Genomic DNA, 19,885 nt, shown 5'->3' with positions numbered 1-19,885 from the left:
AGTGTCTTTGCGCACCAAAAAAACAAAGTCGCTCTCCAACAGAATTCCAATGACTTCTTAATAATCTGCAGAAAGACTCAATAAAAACCAGAGAAATAAATCACATCTGTCTGTGTTCTGTTTCCAATTATAAGTGGTTGAGATGTTGCTGGTATAGAAACTGCATCCTGCTGTGCCTCCTTCCAATAGTGTTTGCATCTGTCGAGATCAGACTGGACCGGATGCAGCAAATCAAACGGAAGTTATGTGCACCAAAGAACGACAAAGAAATAAAAGCACGGACTAAAAGAGTGGAGGATATTTTGCCACAAAGATCCACTTCATTGCATGTCTCATGCGTGTGTGTGGTCACGGTTAAGTGGGTTCCTGAGGGAAATTAAATTGCAGTCAAAGCAGAAACGGCCACAGCTCTGGGGCTGACATCTCTTGGTCAGAGCTTTCGTCCTGTACTCTCACTCGCGCTCACTCAGGGAAGTTCTTCTTTAATCAAGCCTGCGATCATGTATGTAAACATGACTAATTTATCTAATTTTGACCCGGGGGATTAGTGAGAACTAAACACAGAGTGACATTAAACCGGAATTATGAATCTCTCTGCACACATATGATGACCTTATAATTGCAGTGAAATTTTAATCAAATATGCTTTTTCGGTACATTTCTTTTACAAAAAAAAAAAGTTTAAGAAGTTGAAATTTATTTAAACACATATTGTCCGACATGTAGGCTGCAATTTTTAGTTAGTTTGTAGTTTTGAGGCCAATGCATATTATTTGGTTCACTGTATGGACTGTGTTGGCTGTGAGTGGGTTTCATAGGAACACACAACTGTACGTTGACAACTGTGTTCTACTTCATAATGTTGTAGCTGCATCTATACAGCTGGGACATTTTCTAAGACTAAAAGCAACTATTATCAATGTCCTTATATTAGATTTGGTCACGACTACTTTTATTTAACATGGCTCGATGGTTAAGGACAGCAAACCTCCAAGTGAAAACAAAGGACTGAAGCCACAGACTGATTTGTTATTGCAGTTTTCAATATATACTCTTTCTGTCTATTTCTTATATAGAAAGGTCCAAATGTCGTGCTTTTTGTGCATAAAGCATATTTCCGTTGAACCTGTGGCTCCTTATTATTTTTTTATGTAGAAGAAAATATTTCAATTGCTCACGCGCACACACACACACACACACACACACACACACACACACACACACACACACACACACACACACACACACACACACACAAAGACATACACAACATAAAATTGAAACAGTAAAATCAAAGGCACAAAGATGTTCCTCAGTTACATTATGTGTTAAAGAATATCTAGAGCAAATATTTTGTCTCCTGGTTAGTCATGAACCCCACTAACGCATGGACATGCTATTCAATTAAGTTTAGTTTATTTTGTATAGCCCATATATAGCTGTGGACTCCTTTAACTACTGACTATCTACAGACCTTCCTGTTGCATTAAGTGAGCACTGTAACTTACACAGAGGAGTCTGAGCGGCTTAATTGCTTCTGTCAAGCCAACTGTGTGTACAAACCAGACTGGCTCACCCCACCTTCATGCTCCCTACTCCCATCGCTCATATCTGCCGTGGATTGTATCTGTCTGGTGAGTTGTTAATTTTCTGGGCTAGATCCAGAGACAGCCTTAATGTCCTCTGTAAGTATTCTCCCGCTGGCTGCCTAATGCGTCTGATTAATGTGGCAGTGGATCCTCCTGGACGTTTATGATACTTTGTGAATCGGAATGACGGAGAGTTTGTAATTCACAGAGACAGTCCCACCCTCGGCCACAGCACACATCCTGCTGGCAGGGTGTATGAGGGGTTAAAGGGGCTGCTGATTAATTCAGGGTGTCTTTTTATGTTAAAATATTGATTCTGAGCTATGTCGGCCAATGATACAGCACAGCAGGAAGGTGCAAGTCTGTCAGTGTAATGTGTTAGGATGTCAGCTGCCATGTTTGGCATAATTGTTTCCGCTTAGATTATTTGGGAATAGATCAAAGAAATGCCAGCAGGCAGTTCATTTTCCTGTCATGGGACATTTTGGAGCAAACCTCTATGCTAATAAATCCCACACTCATTACATGTTCTTTTCCTAACACACATAAGGAGCAACTGACTTCTTGTAGCTTTTTGTGAATGTGGCAAGAAAAACAAGACCGGTAGGCTTGAACATATTTGCCAGGAACATCGTTTTATTTTTTATTTATAGAACATCTTTATTGATACGGGCTGTTAAAGGCACTTCACTATCAGCCGACTGAGTGCAGTGAGAGAGAACGACACAAACAAAGAGGGCTAATAACGAGCGGCGACTCCTCTGACATCTTCATCCGATCAAACCCACTCTCACACTGGAAGCATCTGGTCCATGACCGCCTGTAGCCAGGGAGCGCCACCGCCCGTGTAGAAATGTTTAAAAGCTTCATTAAGTTACTCTGCCGGTCCCTGTTACTTCGCTGTGCATGAGCGAGGTACTACTACTGCACGTGTGCCCTGTTCTACTCGTTGGCTGTAATAACAGAGCAACTATCCACTGATCCTCGGGTCCTTAGCAAGAGTTCTCAGATGGTTTGCTGTAGCCTTGAAGGGTGCCCTGCAGCAGGCTTTTCAGCTTTCTCACAGGGGTTTCTAGGAATTCTTGTCTTGAGTCCACTACTTATGTGAGCTTGCTGTTTGGTGGGAAAGTCAAAGTCAAACTGAGCTTTATTGTCAATTTCTCGAGATGTACCAAACATGCAAAGGAATTGAAAAACAATTAAAGTGAATACAAATAAAAGATAGATAAAAAAAATATATTTCTAAAGACTAAAATACAAACAACATTGAAACAACAGATATATTAAGAAAAACTATCTGTGCACCATTTAAAAAATGTCCCCACTACTGTAGAAAATGTATAGTTTGTTGAACTGAAATTGCATTTTTGCTAAGACATGAGTATTCATTTTTTAGGTTTTTGTGTTCGGCAGCTTATAAAAACATAGTTGTGTGTTCTGTTTGTGGTTGAATCCATCGCACAGCAGCCTTTAGGCATTTCTCTGTTGTTTGTTGACAGATGAAAGAGACAGGCACCTTCACACAATACAAAATGTGATTAATTATTTTAAATCCGGTGTGGGCGGGATTTAATTAAACATGCTTTTTCTATAAACATGTGCCAAATGGTTGTATTTTATATAAAATAACTGTGTAGAATAGCTGCAGTATCATAATACACATTTCCTTACACAACAGTGGAATGATTTAAAAAAACATTTAAGTTTGATTTTCAAATAATAATAGGCACATGATTCATTGTAGAATTGCAATTAGATCTTTTATACTACACTCAAATTGCATGATTGGGAGAATTAATTAGTTCCTTCAGGACATTATGTTCATTTATTTTTTACACTTACAAGAACGGTAAAATAAAATTTCAAAACGTTGCACTATTCAAATGTCCATAAACTGTAAAAACTTGCATCATATTCATTTATACATTGAAAGGAACCAACTGGAATTATTGTTTTAATTGAATCAGCACTGGTCGGCCACACACTGTTTTTTTAGGATCACAGCACAGAGTGTAAAACAATCAATCTCAAATATCTGCTTGTATGTATACCAACAAGATACAATTAGTTTCCACAAAAACAGTATTGTGCTGGCTTTACTCTAGAGGAGATGTGAAGTGGAGGGAGCTCACACAAACTGTCACACACAAAGTGTGCTTCCTGGTCACAGAGGATATCCTGCCGTGGCTTCATGATTAATGGCTGTTTATAGTTTCATCTCGTTGTGGAGAAATAACTTGGGAATAGAGAAAAAAAGATATTTCCCCCGACCGTCTAATTCCATCTGGTTCCGGCCGTGGTAGGCCCCTATATGATGGGATCAATAGGATTGACAAAGTGCCCAGAAGAGAACAGGGTATTTCTCTTAAAGACATACTGTGTCTTCTGAATATCTGTCTTGAGATCTTCTCTGGCTTTTGTGTATTTGCATAATGTTATGTGTTTGTTTTGCTTGCATAGCAATATCATAAGGCTTTCTAAGAGATGGAGAAAGAGGAGATTCTGGACATTAATCAAATGCTGTTACAAGTACCGTACGACGCTTTGGGGGATGGCGGGAGGGGCGGGGAGTGGGGGAGGGCTTCAAAGAGTGAGCAGCACAACGCAACAAAGAGTTGTGTCTTTCTATAGCACAAATTTGGCCCATTTACTCCTTTTGCAAAGCAATTTATGAAACAGATGGCTTTAAGTTTGGTATTTTTTATCAAGAGACAACTGCTCTCCTCTTACTAGTTTCCATCTGTTGGTTCCTCTTTTAGCTGTAGGCAGAAATATAATAGAAAAGCAAATCACGACCTGTTTTCCCTGAGGTTCAAAGATGCACTCGCTGTCCCATCCTCCCTCTTTTCCTGAGTGTGGAGCACATACAGGACCTTTCATCTTGTTCAAAGTAGTTACAGGAATACTGCATCAGTGAGGAGTGTAAACCTTATAACCAACTTGGAGAGCCCAGGCTACAGTCTACACTGTGCTATATATTGCACTGTGTGATTCACTGTGTAGTCATCTCGTGCAACTGTCAGAAGAGCTCAACTTCTTAATCCTTCCCTCTCCTCTCACGCAGGTGTCAGACAGGTGCGACTATGTTTTCGTGAATGGAAAGGAGATGAAGGGCAAGGTGAAGATGATGGTGAACTTCACCTATGGATACCTGAGTGCTCAGCTGGAGCTCAACGTGTGGATCCCTCGACTGCCCCTCCAGATTGAGGTGTCTGACACAGAGCTGAGCCAGATCAAAGGGTGGAGGGTGCCCATCATGGCCACCAGTCAGAGGTACGGTGCTGCATGCTTCTGACAGTTACAGAGCAACTTATTCACCAACGTTTTTAATCTACAGTGTTCCCCTTTAGCGTACTCAATGATGAAATAGTAGCTTATTCAGGTATCTTTGTGGTTTGTCAGGATGAGATTAAAGCAGAGAAATAGAGAGCATTGAAAGGTATTGCCAAGTATGTTCAGCTAATAGGACACACTATAAATTGACTCAGTCTTTACTTTACGTTTGTTCTTTTTGCGTGACAATTCAACATTCTGCCAAGGGCTCATTTTCTTACTTCAATATGTTTGTGTCATCATCTGTGCAGTGTAATTCAGGCACAATTTCCAATTAATGAGTGCAACAGCATCAAGGTCATACTATTTTTTTCATTCTCCACCAATATCACTTCTAGATTTTCTTGTTGGTATTACAGAAATGCCCCCAATTAGAGCCTCCTTTGCAGCAGCACAAGCTTCTTTTCAGAGGGTAACGAATGGCCTTTAATCCAGGTGATGTATTTGATTCCAATCGTGGCAGCCCAAGATAAGATAATGATGAGACGTGTGACTGAACACCACTTCCTGACTTTGATCTTGCTGACAGTTCTTGGCTGATAACAAAATGGCTGACCTGTGCAATACAGCTTGTCATTACGACTGGCTTCAGGTTGCCTGCCGTTTGGCCTCTTAGTCAGTAAAAAAGAACATTATTAGAGCTGCCTTGAGGTCAGACCTTTCCTTCGGGTGCCTCATCACTGGCAGCACCTCTGCCAAAACCGCTGTGCCGTGCTTCTCTGCAACTGTTGGAATCCATTAATTGATGGAGCAGCTATCAACCTACCTGCAGTAATTACCTCTAGAAAAGTGTTGAGTTTGGTCTTGGAGTCATCCCATGCACCAGTGTGGCCGCTCTAATTATCCCTGATCCCCTCTTATTTTGAGTGACATAGGTACAGCATTCAACTAATGCCGTGGCTTGTCAGGGATGTAGCTTTCCCACCTGTGTGCTGTGGTACGCCTTTATCAGCAGAGACAACTGAGTTGTGTTGTCTTTGTTGACGGGCAGCAGAGAGCTTTGTTTCTCTGTGTCTTCCACCCGTCTTTGTTTATCAGGGGATAAAAGGTGTGACCTAGCAAAGTGGCACTATGCCTGTTGGTGAGAATGGGCACTGCTCCACTGTCCATAAGCCCACAATGAACAATGAGTCACAGAACAACAACAACAAGTGGCGGGACCTTTATCAGCCAGGCTTGAGAGAGAGAAATGGAAAAAAAAGATATCAGGCCTGCATGTTGGATAGTCACAAAAAGTACTTTTGACTGGCACTGCCTGTATGGCTCACCTCTTCCCTCCCTAAGCCGTGTCAAAACAGGGACAAGATAAGTCTCCGCAGACAGCAAACCTGAGTGTAGGCGTAGCACTCAGGCAAGTACCACTCCTTTTACACATCTCTTAAGATGTGTATATTGTGATTCCTTTTCCTTCTTATTTTATTATGTTAACTAAAATATCTTGCAATTACCCTTTGTTTTAAAGTGCATACACAGGGCTCTTGTTCTACTGTAAAACAAACTTGTACGTGAATCCCGTACAAGATTCAAAATAAGAAAATTATTAAAAAAAGAAAATCAAGCGTCAGATGGAGCTTAATGGATCTGTGTATATTGAAGCAGTCCTGCCTTCTTCTGTCTAAATGACCTTCATCATGTTGTATCAAAAATAATATGCAATGAAATGCCAAAACAAATATAGATCCACGGGGCACAAGAAAAAGAAAGCATGACACACACAAATTAATATGCAGCATCTCCTCTGAAGTCACAACGGGGCTTGAAAGTGAATGAAGCGGAAAGAAAGATTGCTTTGTGAAGCAGGTTGTTCTCAGCACTGAGTGTGATTTGTTTATTAGATTAACCTTAGATTAGATTCTGAGGTGGCAACACAAACACAGGCATATCAGATTCATATACCTGAGCTAAAACGATCCGACTTCACTATCATGTTGTTTACTCCTGAAACCATTACATCCCCCTTACATATACACTGTTTAAACCCGGATTCAGTCAATATGTGGGTACAGATGCCTGGAACACCAGTGCCATTTGTCAACTCATCATCTGTGAATGTCAAATAACAAATTCTGTTTACGCTCTAAACACTCACAATACAATTCAAAAGGATTTAACTAAAGCAGTCAGCGGTGAGAAACTTTCAATTACTGCCATTGGAATAATTGGAAGGTGGTGACTGAAATCCTCGGCAGATGGTTTTCTCCTTTGCATATAATATGTAAATGAGTGGATAGTCAGTCGTGAACAGGAATATGTTAAAGGGAAGAGAAATTGAAAAAGAGAGAAATCAACATCAAATTAATGTTACAAATTGAGGCATCAAAGTCTGTGTTGGTCAGTTGGCATCTGAGGTGCTACATGTGGTGCAGAAGGTAGTTCTTTGTGGATCTTTGAAGCTTTGTGAAGCTTCACAGTTTGGCAAAACTAAAACTATTATTGACCAGAAGGACTCCTGCCTGGAAATCTAATGCAGTGTTCCACTTTTGTGTGGAAAGTGACATAAAAATCATAGGCGGAGGAGTTAGCGTCTCATGAATATGCATTCAATGTGTCAGGCCTGCTTAGGCACGACAGATCTGCTATGTTAATCTAGTGTTACAGGCGTTTCTAAAACTGTGCCTGAAATGAAACTTTTTAAAAAACACAGTTTGGAAACATGTTCAATTCTCTGCAAAAGACTAACATACAGTACGAACAAATCAACAGAAATGCATCCTACTCTGGTTCAGTGAAAGGCTGATAACACCCTACATTTCCACTTCATGGAGTTTAAAAAAAGAAAAAACTACAATGAATTTAACTCTGTCCATATTCATGTAGAGGAATTTTCTTATTTCCTGTCACCGAAATATATAGACATTAAAGTCTTTAATTCAATCTGACCAAACCACACTCCTACGCATCAAATTAGCATTTTATCTGCATAATTTTCATATTAAACTCTTGTTTTATATTAATTACAATGTTTGCTCATTCAGTCATAAATATTTGATGTTAAAGATAAATCTGATATGATGTTTTCAAGTCAACAATATCGAACAAATAGTGAAATAATTTGTTGGCTTTAATTTTGTATTGTATTTTGTATTTGAACATAACAGTGAAATTGTGAAGGCACATCTCTGAGATGTTGTCGCTTGGCTGGATCACTAGTTGTTCTGGTTAATCCTGAATCTAAAGGGTTCATGTTAGTGATTCAACAATATCCAGAGTAGAATAATTTACTCAGTGAATGGCTGTCATTCAGTTGCATGTGAAATCGGTTTTAAGCCCTCAACTCCAAATCTCACTGGCTTTTCTCTGGAGCGTGCAGCTAACATCTTTATTCCCTCCGCTTCACGTGCAGTCAGATTTCTCAGGGGATTCAAACGGAAAAGAGACAAGCAGAGCGGATAATCCCAAGAAAAACTCTTTAAGAGATTATGTTATTTTCTCCTCCACTCTATCATGATGGACCTTTGCGAGTGTGTTTGTGTGTGAAAGAGAAATAAGTCTACGTGCAGTATATAATTAGCAGTTTTGTTGACAGAGCACTTTTCCTGTTGGAAATTGTCCTAACTGTGCCCCAGTGTAAAACTGAAGAGCTGGAGCAGCAATTATTCTCCCAGATCAACCATTCAAACATTGCTTTCTCAACATCTTAGTGTGCTTCATCTGTTGCTTGCTCAAGCAAAATAAAATAAAACAGTTATGAGCTAAATCTAATGATATTGCAGCTGTATTGTAACCATTTAAACCCAGTTTGTCACACTCAAAGCATTTTTCCTGGTGAGAAAAAGCTGAGCCCTGTTGGCTGATTTGTGGCCTAAAGTAATAAAATTAGATTTCCTGGCAACAGGACAATGAGGGAGGCTATTAAATAAAGCACTAAGGAGGTGTGTGCACATTCGCAACCCGAACCAGGTGCTACGGCATCGTGAAGGAGAGACTCACAAAGAAAAATGACCCTCCCTTAGTGGCTTCATCAACAACATTACATCGTTACTTCATCTGTGTCGGGTAAACCTGTGTGTGTGTGTGTGTGTGTGTGTGTGTGTGTGCGTGTGTGCGTGTGTCATACCATAGACCACACATCAATGCAGAACTAGTATTTACTTAACAAATACACTATGCACATGTGCGACAATTATTAAAACATTGCTATCGATAAAAAAAAGTTCCTATTCGTTCGCACTTCATTGTTTTATTGTATTTTTTTTCAAGGTCCACACGGGACAGCGAGGATGACGAAGAGGAAGACAGAAGAGGGCGAAGCTGCACTCTTCAGTACCAACACGCCATGGTCAGAGTCCTAACCCATTTTGTAGCCGAGTCAGCTGATCCTCGAGGCCAAACCAGCTTCATGCTGGGCACTGATTGGCAGGTGGACATCACAGAGCTGGTGTGGGACTTCCTGAAAGTAGAAGACCCGCAGATTGCACAGCTACTGGACAGGAGGATACTGGTGGGACTGGACATGGGGATGACAACAATCCAGGTGGGCCATGTTTTAACTTTTAAAGGAGTTCATGTTATATTGTTTGATAGTAATTCCAATGTATCAGTTCGGGAATTATTTTTGATAGATTTGGACATCATTCAGTTGTTAATGATACAATTGTATTCATCAAATCCCATTGCTGATTCCCATTTCAACATTGCTTAAAAGAAGGTTGATATGACAGTCAATCAGAGAGTTTGCCAACAAATTCTCAGTTCAGCCAAACTGTATTATTACGATGTAAACTCCACATGCAAACATCTATCAGTATTTAGACCCACTTCCTGGTTAAACTTTTAACCTCCTGCAGTTTTTCACGCACACTTTGGCGAGTATAAAAAAAAAAAGCCCAAGTTGTAATAAACCCAGAACTATTCTTCCACTCAGTGGTTTGTGAATAGGCCGAGTCAAAAAGATCTGAGTTGGTAACATTTGTCTCATGCTTGCAGCATCGCTAATGATTTATATATATATATATATATATATATATATATATATATATATATATATATATATATATATATATATGGCTCAGAGAGGGACAAACAACTAGTACATATTCCTCCCAAAATCTGATGATGTAAAATGCAATGCAGAGGTCACAAGAGGCTGTCAATGATCTTGACAAAGGTCTGATTTAGTAATACAATATGAATCTGATATGATTCTGATAGCTTTAAACTAATACAGTAATAATGTTATGACAGAAAAAGTGCCACCAAATTCCACGTTCAAATTATTTGAAGTATGATATTAAAAAAGCACCTCATGCATTTGAGTGATGTCAGCACAAATTAATGTTAGAATAGATTGTATGAACATATGGTTTATTCCAGGGACAATAACAGCAGCCAAGGACGCCGCTGTGGTCTGACAAGTGCCTCCTTTTGTCGAGTGCTGACAGGTGCTTGCTGGTGTGTCACAGTCTGTCGGTCTTCTGCGCGCTCTTAGCAGTGAGTGGGCCCTCCCCCTCAGCTCTTTGGCCTGTCTTGTTCTTCAGGCCAACTGGATGATTATCAGCCTCCTAATGGCATCTCTGTGAGTGGGCTCTGCTTGCCGCCGTCGAGGACTCATCTCTCTATCTTTGTGCAGACGCGTCTCCTCCACCTCTGCGAAAACAACCACACGCTAACAAAACAAGCACGGAGCAGAAAACACGATGAGCGTGAAGGTCTGACAGCTGTGACTACCTGTGCCACGCGTCACACAGACTGATGTACCGGGAGACATTCACGTGCATTCGGAGACTGTCACACACAGCACACATGCCATTCATCATAAATTCTTCCTGTTTCCGAATTGGGGTTAAAGTGTGCTTTTCCTCTGGATTGCTAGTATTGATCAAAGGGAATGGATTCTTACCTGCAGGAGGTATTGGGGTTGGATGGCAGCCAAGTCCAGTTGTTTGATCTCCACAGTCTGAGTAAAGAGCTAAAATATATCTTTTTTTAAAGTAGGTTTTGCATATTGCGTAGGGGCTTGTGAGCTTTTTTATGTTAGATGAAACACTTGGGGAGACGTATTCTTAAATCACCTATAACTCGTGGTAATCCGCTTTTTTCATGTCTGTGACATCTTCACTGCTAAGCGCTTATTGATGGGATGTTTTTGCATTCCACCTGCCAGGAATCCCTTGTCAGTCAAGCGATGTGACCAGCGTTGACTTTTTTTCTGCTTGGAGTTGCTGTTGATGAGGTTTCTCTAAGTTGTGCTCTTTTTCTGTGTTCAGCTACAGTTGCTGTTACTGATTTCTCTTGGGAAAGAGCTCCTCAGCCCCGGGTGTTTAGAGCAGGAAATGAAAAATGATCATGATCAGGGTATACAATAGGTTGATTCAATATTGTGGGGACAGCAATAATTGATCATACCAGAATGTCACAGGTTATTTTTTTGACAATCACTTGAGGAAAATGTTGTGGAACAAAATCTAATTCATCATTCCTTAAAAAAAAATCCTTCAATGTCACAGTTGTAATAATGTTCTGTCTCTTTTCTTTCTTTAATGTCTTTGCACCTCCTAGGTGTTGTCTCCTCTGTCAGACTCCATCCTGGCCGAGAAGACTATCACAGTCGTGGATGACAAAGTGACCATCACAGAGCTCGGGGTCCAGCTGGTGACGGGCCTCTCCATGAGCCTCCAGCTTAGTTCAGGAAGCAACAGAGCCATCCTGGCCACCACGACCACCCAGGAGATTCTACAGAGCCCCAAACAGGTCAGGATACTGTAATACAGATCACAGATTGTGAGGCTGAATCCAAACACCGGCAATGGACAGGTGGAAAACAAGTCTCTTTATTAACAGTAAGGTGAGATGGAGGCTGGCTGAGGTTATCGAGGAGAGGAGAGAGCAAGTGTAAGATAGCGCATTGAGAGCAGGCAGACAAACAAACAAACTAAACGACAGAATGTCAAACTGGCAAGCTATCGTTAAGCGCTCGCCGCGAGGCGCGTTGACAGACCGCGGACGGCACAACAACCCCGTAGAGAGGGAGCAGGGTTGCAGTCGGGAAGAGCACCTGGCTTGATTGGCAGACAGGTGTGTTGATTGCAGGTGACGTGCAGGAACGTTGCAGATCATGGCCAGGTGAGCAGTGAGAGAGAGAGAGACAGGGCGGGCGAGAAGGGGAGGGGAAATCAAAACACTCCAGATACTTGTCACTCAAAACAAGGCAGTGAACAAGAAAATGCAGGTGCCAGGTGGAGGATCATGACAATATATTGATGTAGAGTTTCAACAATGAGTTGATCAATCAATAATCCATCGAGAAAATCTTAATCTTCTGATATTTTTGTTACAATTCAAGCAAAAATCCCCACATTTGCTTGTTCCAGATTCATCAATGAATGTCATGCTTTTATTTTTATATTTATGCTTATATCTGAAAGTAAACTGAATAATCTAGGTTATGTGATGTGGGCCTAATAGAACAAGCTATTTGATCATCACCTCCACATTAGGCTGCATTTTTTTCCCTTATTTTCTGACATTTTTTGACCCAGCTATGAATTGATTAATTGTGGAGTTAATCAGCAGGATAATGCATAATAAAGATAATTGTTGCAGCCCTGTAAGGGACCTGAGTTGAAGTTTGAAACATACATGTAGTGTGAATTGAGCTTTGCATAAGAGCTCTTGTCACCAGCCACCTCAATTGAATACAAAGCCTATAATCTAATAGATTTTTAAAAAAGACCAGTAATTATTTGCAAACACAGTTTTGTCAGGTCTGATTAAAAAAGAGAATAAAGTTCATTTGCTTACACCAATAACTATTATCTCCCAATATTAATTGTATTGATTCTTGATAGACATTTAATGAAAAACATACTTTTATACTCTACTGTGTATCTACTGAAGACAAACAAATGCCAATTTGGAAGCCTTGATTATTGTGCTTTTCCAAACAAAAGACTTCCAAATTTCATTTCAATCTACCAGGGTCCTTGAATGAGCAATTTTACAATCAAAGACAGCTGCAAGGGTGCATGGGCTTGTGAAAACGTGTCCATTTGTTTGTTCTACACCGTCCCTAACCCTCTTAACTTCAAGGCCTGAAAGCCAAAGTGTGACAGAATGTGTTTCCTTGGGCAGCTAATAGAAACGGCAGCTTAATCTCAGAGCATGCAAAAGCAACACCACAGCTTCTGTACCGAAATGTGACTCACAGCCCAAACTTTCATATTTTGCTTCCCTTTCTCATTTGCCCTGGCTACTCTCATTGTGGCCTCTTTGATCTGCCCATCAAGCCCTCGCACAAGTTCTCTGGACTACTCCTTTATATTCCTCTCCCCTCATCTTCCTCCGAGGAAGGACGAGAAGGCCATTTATCTCCGCTATCTCCACGCGCAAACTGTGAAGATAAGCATGCAGCACTGCACTGTAAGTCCCCTAGTGTCAGTAATTAGGAAGCGTTGACAGACCACTGTGGGGATCTACTTGTGCGCCTTTGGGGATTTGTCCTTTGGCAACATTAAAAGGCAAATTGTGAAATTGCATTCGGAGAGGGCCTTGAGAAGTTTATGTGTGGCAAATCCTCAACCATTTAATGTTCCTGTTTGATCTTTTCTCTTATCTTTTAATCTTTATCCCCTTTAGTTTAGAAAGAATAGCTGCTGAGATATCAGAAATGCCTGCTTCGTGAGCTTGCATTGGTCTTGCAATGTCTTCCACAACTAGAACGCTCCGTGTTTATCGTAAGCCCATGTGGTGCAGTGACAAAAGGAAAACTATATACAAATAATTACTGTGTCTCATTTCTACCGTTTTCTGTACTCCTGAGTGTAGACGCCAGTAGCAACAAGCAATGGTCTATTACACGGTACCTGAACAACAACTGGTGGATATTCTAACTCTCCAACAAAGAGGCTTTGCAATTTCAAAATGAATGCAGTACTAATGCATTGAAAACAATTTGATCTGTTTCATTTCCATTCCTCTGTAATATGAAGGAACAGCATGTTGTCTGTGTCACTGACAATTTTCTCTCTTTTCTCTCTCTCTCTCGCTCTCTTTGCATGTTGTTGTTGTTGCTGTTGTGTGTGTGTGATGTAACAGGAGGCCTTGATCAGCGCTTGGCTGCAGTTCAGCGACGGCTCTGTGGCTCCTCTCGACCTGTATAATGCCGACTTCTTCATCCTGACGGCCACGTCCCTAGATGACGAAATAGTAACGGTGCAGCGGAACCCCTCGTGGAAGTGGCCTGTCATCGTGACGGAAGCGGAGGGCCAAGGCCTGCTGGTCAGGGTGGAAATGACGGTTTGCGAGGTCTGTCAGAAGTTCAAGCGCCGCAGCATCCTGGCAGCAGGGAACTGTAACGTCAGAGTGAAGTTTGGTCATAGTGACAGCTCAAGGGGAGGGAGCAGCGACTACAGCCCAGATGGAGACGACATGGAGAACAGAGGCAGGCTCTCCCCATCCCAGGACAGGACCGGCCCTGACACTCACTACTATGGCAGCTCCATCTCTGACATGGAGGATGGCGTGTTAAAGAGAGCTACCACCACGAGAAGCGCAATAATGCGCAGACCCAATGGGGATAAACTTTCAGATGATGGTAGGCAGAACATGCCTGTTGACTTTGCTGACTTCCCTGCACAAGTGGACCTGCCCCGCGGCCGCAATATGGACGATGACCTCATTCAGACTGCTCGTGGGCTCACAGACCTGGAGATCGGCATGTACGCCCTGCTGGGGGTCTTCTGCCTTGCCATCCTGGTCTTTCTTATCAACTGCATTTCATATACCCTGAAATACCGCCACAAGGAGCTCTCCATTGAGGGCCAGGAGAACATGAACCATGCCCACGATTGGGTATGGTTGGGGAATGAGGCCGAGCTGCTGGAGAGCCAGATCAGTCTCTCGCCGCAGCAGGAGGAACAGACCTCCATGATGGACTCGAGCGGAGGCCTTGAAGAGGGCAGCCACTTGCTGAATGGAAGCTCGGCCCAGAAGAACGTGCAGGGCCAAGTGCACCGGGCAGCAGACACTGGGTGCATAGTCAAGGATAGCAAGGGAGACTCACCCACCACCAAGAGGAAGCGAGTCAAGTTCACCACGTTCACCACCATCCCCTCAGACAGTAGCTACCCCAATGTTAACACACTGACTGGAGGCCACAGCCAGGACATTAAGTGGGTTTGCCAGGATGTGGAGCTGGGAGAATCCAAGGAGTTGCGCAATTACATGGAAAGGTTAAATGACAGCGCTTTAAAAGAGGTGGCATAATGTACTGTGTGCACTTGTAACAAACTCACCCTTATGCCTTTCAGAGGAAAGTGGGTCTGGACAGAAACCAAACCCGGAAATTGACTTGAGGATCACCCCCAAACTGCCAAAGGGTCATTTAATTAAAGAGGAATCATTATCATGATTCCACAAGTGACTGATGATCACTAATGAAGAAAATAACAATGAATTAGGATTCCAGGTGTTATTTTTTTTCTTCATTTGTTTATCAGCTGATTACCTTTTTATCATAATTTTATTACTACAGGGTTTAGATCCCAGGACTATGTAATATTCATTAAACATGTAGATTTTAAAACAAACACCAACATGACTAGATAGATGTTCTGAATGTGAGTGCACATTAAATGGTTTTGAAAGTTTTGTAACATTGGAATATTAATTTACGCCAGATCCTTATTCTATGGAAGAGTTCTGGAAAAGCCAAAGCAAGCAAACAGAAATATCTGCATGTTGATGGTAAAAAAAAAGAAAAAAAAGGCCCAATATTTTATGATCATCCTCTTAACACACAGTATATACAGAACAGTTTCCACAGCATTGTATTGTTGCTCTGTATATTGTATTTTTCATAACATTTAAGAAATACACAACAATGTCAAGAGTGTGTATCAGCTTTTATTGATCACAGCATCATTAGGCCTTTTAATTTTCAGCCCTAAGGTCAGCAGAAGAATGTGGTTGAGGAAGAGGAGCCAATTACACTTCATCTTCATATGAAGAGTATTTTATGAGATGCAGTTTACCCACAAGCCACAACACAATCTGTTCCTCTGCAATGCTGGTCGGTGGAGGAAGGCAGCACTCATTAATACGCTCATCTTGTCTATTAGATGCCAGCACCCTAACATGACAGCCAATGTATGAAGGAGTGTTTAAACTAAATGCCTGGACATCATGGTAATTGGACATTTCCTACTGCAACCCCCTGGTTTAAAGTTAACTGAGCTTTGAAGAAAATTCCAGTTGAGGTCTTGTTAACCTTAGTGCCATAGCCTCCAGGAAAAGCATGCTGATGGACGAACTGGGATGAAATGTACTTTCCATCTCTCTGGGAGACCAGAGATACGAAGAGGGATAATTACAGGCAAGGTGGGGAATGTTTCCTTTTTGGAAATGGATCTTTAAGTATTCAGATAATTGCTTGAATAATAATCATCTCTTAAAAACTTCCTAAACAAAGGCAGTCGGCTGAAAAATTGCATTTTGCTCACTGAATGTTATTATCATCACAGTGGTGTTAGCTGATTGCGTTTTTTGTGTTATTATTTTCCATCAAGCAGAGAAATGTTCACATTATGTTAACTGTTGCTGCAGTGTGGATCAGATTGTTAATCAGCAACACTCACAAAATTAGCTTGGAAGAAGGGAGGTGAGATAGTCAAGATAATAGTAACACTACCGTGAGTGTAATTATGGGATGCCATTTAGATTAGGTGAGTTATGTCAGCACTGAATGGAGCGCCTCCAGACACCTGTATGAAAGTTCACAGGCTTTTCTACTTTAATTTAATTAGTTCAAGCAGCTTGTCGAATGATTCTCTTTTCTACTTCTGCGGCTTTGCTATTGATTCACTGGCAGCTGTGCCACTGAATTAACACAACAACATCAAATCTATAGATTTTAAATAGATAGATAACAAGTCATCATAGGTATTGGTATAGCTTAAGGAGCCGTTTAGGGAAATATGTTTATATGCTGTTTACTTTTCATAGAAGATTTATATCACCCTCTTTTATTTGTGTAAAATATGAAGCTACAACCAGCAGGAAATTAGCTTGGCTTAGCATAGGACTGTAAAAAGCCTGACTCTGCCTGAAGGTAAAACAACAATCTGCCTGGAGCCCCTTAAAAGCTCACTAATTCATCCTTTATATTATTCATTCAAACTGTGTGAAACCTAAAGGAGAGAGGGCAAGCTCAAATCGTGGCACTGGCATTTCATAGAGGCATGTCCGGTGATTTGAGCTTGCTCCTACTGACCTGAAGAGTGAAAACATTTCACATTAGCTGTAAAGTTATAAAAATGTCTTGTGTAAACATACACAAACACAGAGGAAAAACTCTTTATACTCACTCTTTTTGTCTCTGTTTCTGCTGTCCTGTTCTAGTTGTTTTTTGTTGTTTTTTCCTGCGGTGCGATCGGCTCTCTCCTGCCTCTGTGGTTCTATCAGTGACTGCAGGGGATTGAAGCGAGTCCATGTGCAGCTTGTGCTGTGCGCCGGGGCCGTAGCTGCTGTGCTCAGCTGGTGGACTGTGAAGGGCGAGGGAAGCCTGTGCAGGTCTGGGAGGGATTTAACTGTCAGCCACAAGGGGCATGATTGATGAAGGACCCTGTGTAATTAAAACACCACTGCGACTCTCCTTCCGTGACCGTCGTTGGTGGCTTCAGCGTCTTCAGGTATAACAGTGCAGCCCATTAAAGACCTACCGCCTCCAACCCCTTGAGGCTTTGGCTTTCGACACACACACCTGCTGAGATGCCGCACAAGAGATGTAAAGATTGTATTCACCTCCATTCTTTGAGCGTTGTAACTCAAGACTCATTTGCGCTGGCCTTGATATCTTGACTTCTCTAAAAAGGAAAAGAAAAAGCCATCCCCAGGCCTCCATCTTAAATGGATTTTTAATTAAATTGATGATGTGAGACCAACAAACTCACACTAATGGTTGGCAGTGCTCCCTGTGGTCCTAAAGCGCCGGGTCTGTATTTGCAATTTCCAAATGATTATTCGCTGCTTGATTCATGTTGCTTCCTGTGAATTCATTTTAAAATCAGTTCACAGTAGTTTCACAGCAACTAAATACGCACAAACAAGCAGTCGCAGAGGAATGACAAGGTCAGCTCGACATTCCAGTCCAACCAACTTTTACAGATGGAGCCGCAGGGAACAAAAGACAACAGCGTTCATACACAACACCCTTGTGCCCAATCTGTGTCTTGTAAACACAATCTCCCACCTGATCATTGCACCACAGCAGAAAGACAAACACCAGAGCACACATACAAATGTTCACAGACGCAGAGTAACATGAAAGGGTTCTCAACTGACTACAGTGAGCCGAGCCTCTAACCTCAGTCTTGACCTCAATCTAATCATAACTTTACAGGATAAGGCTGATATTATTCCAATTGCCAACAAATGCCACAAAGACTTACCGCTCAATACTTTGACTACCCTGTCAGTGGCAGCTGAAGATGCCGTAAAACAGCTAGGATTTTTATTACTTATTCATTTTTAGCAAATGTTGCTCAAACAGAGCTGTTGGGGACTATTTTTAGCTGAGGACTAATACAGATTTTGTGTTCTTGATTTACAACATTGAGACGTTATTAAACCAGTTTATAAAATAGTTTTTGAACAACAATGATAGTTAACAGTAGGGAGTAATAGGTCCTGTCCGACTTTGTTAGTTTTGATGTTTTCGGATTCGTTGACAGCCAAAAAACATAAAATACCACCGGCTATCTCTTGTAAGTTTAATCCTACATCCAAATCCCCTCAATACATTTTGGAGAATGAAGGTGCATCCACACAACACCGTTTAACAATCAGTTTCTGATTCTGACAATATCATCCCACACACAATGGTATAAACATATAGACTGCAAAACGTATGAGCCATGACTCAAAATTGCCAACAAAAGGCAATAAACAGCTCTAGTAGCAAGCGAAGCCCTTAAGCAGCATGAGGTGAGTAACCAACCATGTCATTTAGATATATCAGCCCAGCAGTAGCAGAGCACCGGGCACAGGAGAGCGACATATAAGCCTTACGTGACAGGTCAGGGCATTTTTCTATCTGCCGAAAAACAATAGAAGGTCAGAGGGCAACCAAAATACAGCAAGCTCAAATGAGCTCGGTGTGGCCGAGAAAAGATTATCTTGATACCTGTACTGTTTTGTCAAGCCCCATTCTGGGCAATAAGATGGTCTGAACCACACATAATAACTGAGGTTGATGCCGAAAATTCAGATGGGGATGTGCTTATTTCACAGCTCATCTTTTGAATGAACATCCTAAACGCACAGATGTGCTCGGTCCAACAGAAAACAGTCTTTCAAGTGTCAAAATTAACACACTTTCTGAAACATGAGATTGTGAAAAAGCTCGACATCTGTAGTTTTTTTCTCCACAGAAAAGGACACCCAAGACAGCTCAGATAAGATAATTAGGTCTGTGTAAATGCAGATGATTAGTACTTAGAGATTGGCAATTTGTCTGCTTAGCCGTTTTCTTAAATATTGTGTCTGCGTTAGCTTATCTTAATTAACATGTGATGATACTTCCTAATCCTCCAATTACTGAAGGAACATCTTCTGGAGCATCTGTTGGTTTCTCCTTACACAGGTAAGACTCAGTAATACAATTAAAAGCAACTTAGTATTTTGTAGATTATGTTATACAGCTACATGACTGTCAAAGGCATAGAGATACATACACCAACTTCCCTCTTTTCTAATTGTCAATATAATTCGATTTGTCAGACACCCCAATATCACAAATCGCACAATGTGTTGATACACTTCAACCTAGAACTAAAGATATCTGTAGATTAAAGCCACTGACTGAATCATAATTTCACTTTTAGTATCTTAACATGATTTTACACTTAATATTTCCACTCGTAGAATGAATGGCATGTTAGTTTAGCTACTCTAATCTTTTGAGGCTGATGATTTTTTGTGTAGGGATTTTGTAATAAACCAAAGTATTGCATACAGAATTTGACCTA

At 41.2% G+C, this 19,885-nt stretch overlaps 1 protein-coding gene across 2 annotated transcripts in view; it reads left to right on the top strand.

Moving 5' to 3' along the window:
* Positions 1 to 15,667, top strand: part of si:dkeyp-14d3.1 (transmembrane protein 132C) — a 111,585-nt gene extending 95,918 nt beyond the window's left edge. For both annotated transcript variants that reach the window (XM_068605243.1, XM_068605242.1), the window contains exons 6-9: positions 4,654 to 4,862; positions 9,123 to 9,396; positions 11,421 to 11,612; positions 13,956 to 15,667. In XM_068605243.1, coding sequence (XP_068461344.1) covers positions 4,654 to 4,862; positions 9,123 to 9,396; positions 11,421 to 11,612; positions 13,956 to 15,125 — 1,845 coding nt within the window. In that variant the 3' untranslated portion in view covers positions 15,126 to 15,667. The remainder of the gene's footprint in view (positions 1 to 4,653; positions 4,863 to 9,122; positions 9,397 to 11,420; positions 11,613 to 13,955) is intronic.
* The last annotated feature ends 4,218 nt before the right edge of the window (positions 15,668 to 19,885 follow it).

This window comes from Clinocottus analis, unplaced genomic scaffold (assembly GCF_023055335.1).
Source record: "Clinocottus analis isolate CAN_PGR_092001 unplaced genomic scaffold, fCliAna1.0.p SCAF_7, whole genome shotgun sequence".
Lineage (NCBI taxonomy): Eukaryota > Metazoa > Chordata > Actinopteri > Perciformes > Cottidae > Clinocottus > Clinocottus analis.
Note: the sequence above shows the minus strand (reverse complement) of the source record. Positions and strands in the feature narration are given on the sequence as shown.